Source organism: Egretta garzetta, unplaced genomic scaffold (assembly GCF_000687185.1).
Source record: "Egretta garzetta isolate BGI_Z169 unplaced genomic scaffold, ASM68718v1 scaffold332, whole genome shotgun sequence".
Classification (NCBI taxonomy): domain Eukaryota; kingdom Metazoa; phylum Chordata; class Aves; order Pelecaniformes; family Ardeidae; genus Egretta; species Egretta garzetta.
In genome coordinates, this window is record NW_009258879.1 from 220274 (window position 1) to 221604 (window position 1331).

General features: G+C 39.0%; 1 protein-coding gene across 1 annotated transcript; it reads left to right on the plus strand.

Annotated features, from left to right (window-relative positions):
- Positions 1–6: 6 nt before the first annotated feature.
- Positions 7–1325, plus strand: MRPS25 (mitochondrial ribosomal protein S25; the record flags this gene model as incomplete). The annotated part of the gene is made up of 2 exons (XM_035889436.1): positions 7–122; positions 356–1325. Coding segments are annotated over 2 exons (309 nt in total), but the record flags the coding sequence as incomplete, so codon positions are not given.
- Positions 1326–1331: the final 6 nt, after the last annotated feature.

Sequence of the window (1331 nt, forward strand, 5' to 3'; positions counted from 1 at the left end):
CCTTTGACATACTATTGCAAATCTTTCTTGACAGACAATGGAGAACAAGTTTTGGTTGATGTGGAAGATAAAACCAACAAAGAGATAACTGAGCACATTAAAAAAATCTTGGGGAAAAGCAAGTAAGTAACACTTAATAAGCAAATGTACAGGTTTCAGCATACATCATCATGCGATCCCGGCAAACTTTTGTCAGCTATACAGCAGGAAATGACACTTCTCCCAGACAAAACTGACATGGTGAAGTCCACCAACTAGGAACTGTAAATCCATCTTTGTGGTGGACTGGGTCCAGGGAAGGGAGAGGAAATGTTGCCATTCAAGCTTCTGCTAGTAACAAACATCTCTTTTCTAGAGAAACACTTGAAAAAGAGGAAAGAGAAAGGCAAAAACTATCGCACCCAGCCACTTTTGGGCCCAAGAAGTATCATCTGCGAGAATGCATGTGTGAAATCGAAGGCCAAGTTCCCTGCCCTGCTCTTGTGCCACTGCCTAAAGAGATGAGGGGAAAATACAAAGCTGCTATGAAAAATGAAGCATCAGCCTGACAATTCTCGTCATGCAGTTGTTTTTCTTCAGGGCTGGATGATCAAGGTACTGCAGTGAAAGAGCTAACAGCTCCTGGAAACAGGAGCAATCAGGGTCATGTAATACAGGCAACCTTGTCTCATAAGTCTTCTTACAGTTAAAACTAGACAAAGTGAAAAATAAAAGTTAAAAATCCAGCTTTTTTGGTGCTAGTTTTACAAAGCATTACAATCAACGCTTGCATAAAAGGAAAACAGTGGCTAGAGCCTGCATGTATAAGGTTATGGCAAAACCAAGATCATGCTTACTGTGGGATAGACACTAGACTAAAAAGTTACTTTAGCTTAGAAGCAGCACAGAGTGCTACAATTTATAGGAAGTGGTGTAAAAGTGTTCTGCTGATTTCTGTCTTGCACTAACTGAAGACAGCCAAATGACCATGTAACTCCAGGCTCAAACTACACACACAGAGTTTTCTTAATTCAGAAACAGTTAAAAAAAAAAATCTCATTTACAAGATACAACTTTTGCAGTTGATACTGCAGCTCCAGGCAGCACTGATCAGGTCAAGAATAGCAGAAAGGAGAGTATGTAAGCTGGTATTTGAAAAAATACTTCACAGTTATCTTTATTGTCTTTCAAAATTTTTTAAAACTACACTTAAATAAAGACAATTTCCTAAATAGTCTTCCTTTAAAAAAAAAAATGCCATACAAAGGAGAAGTGTGTCTAGATATGTCAGCTTCCAGCAAATTCTGGCCAGCAAGTTCATTCTGCTTCAAAGTCCAGTGCTGCTGTACAAC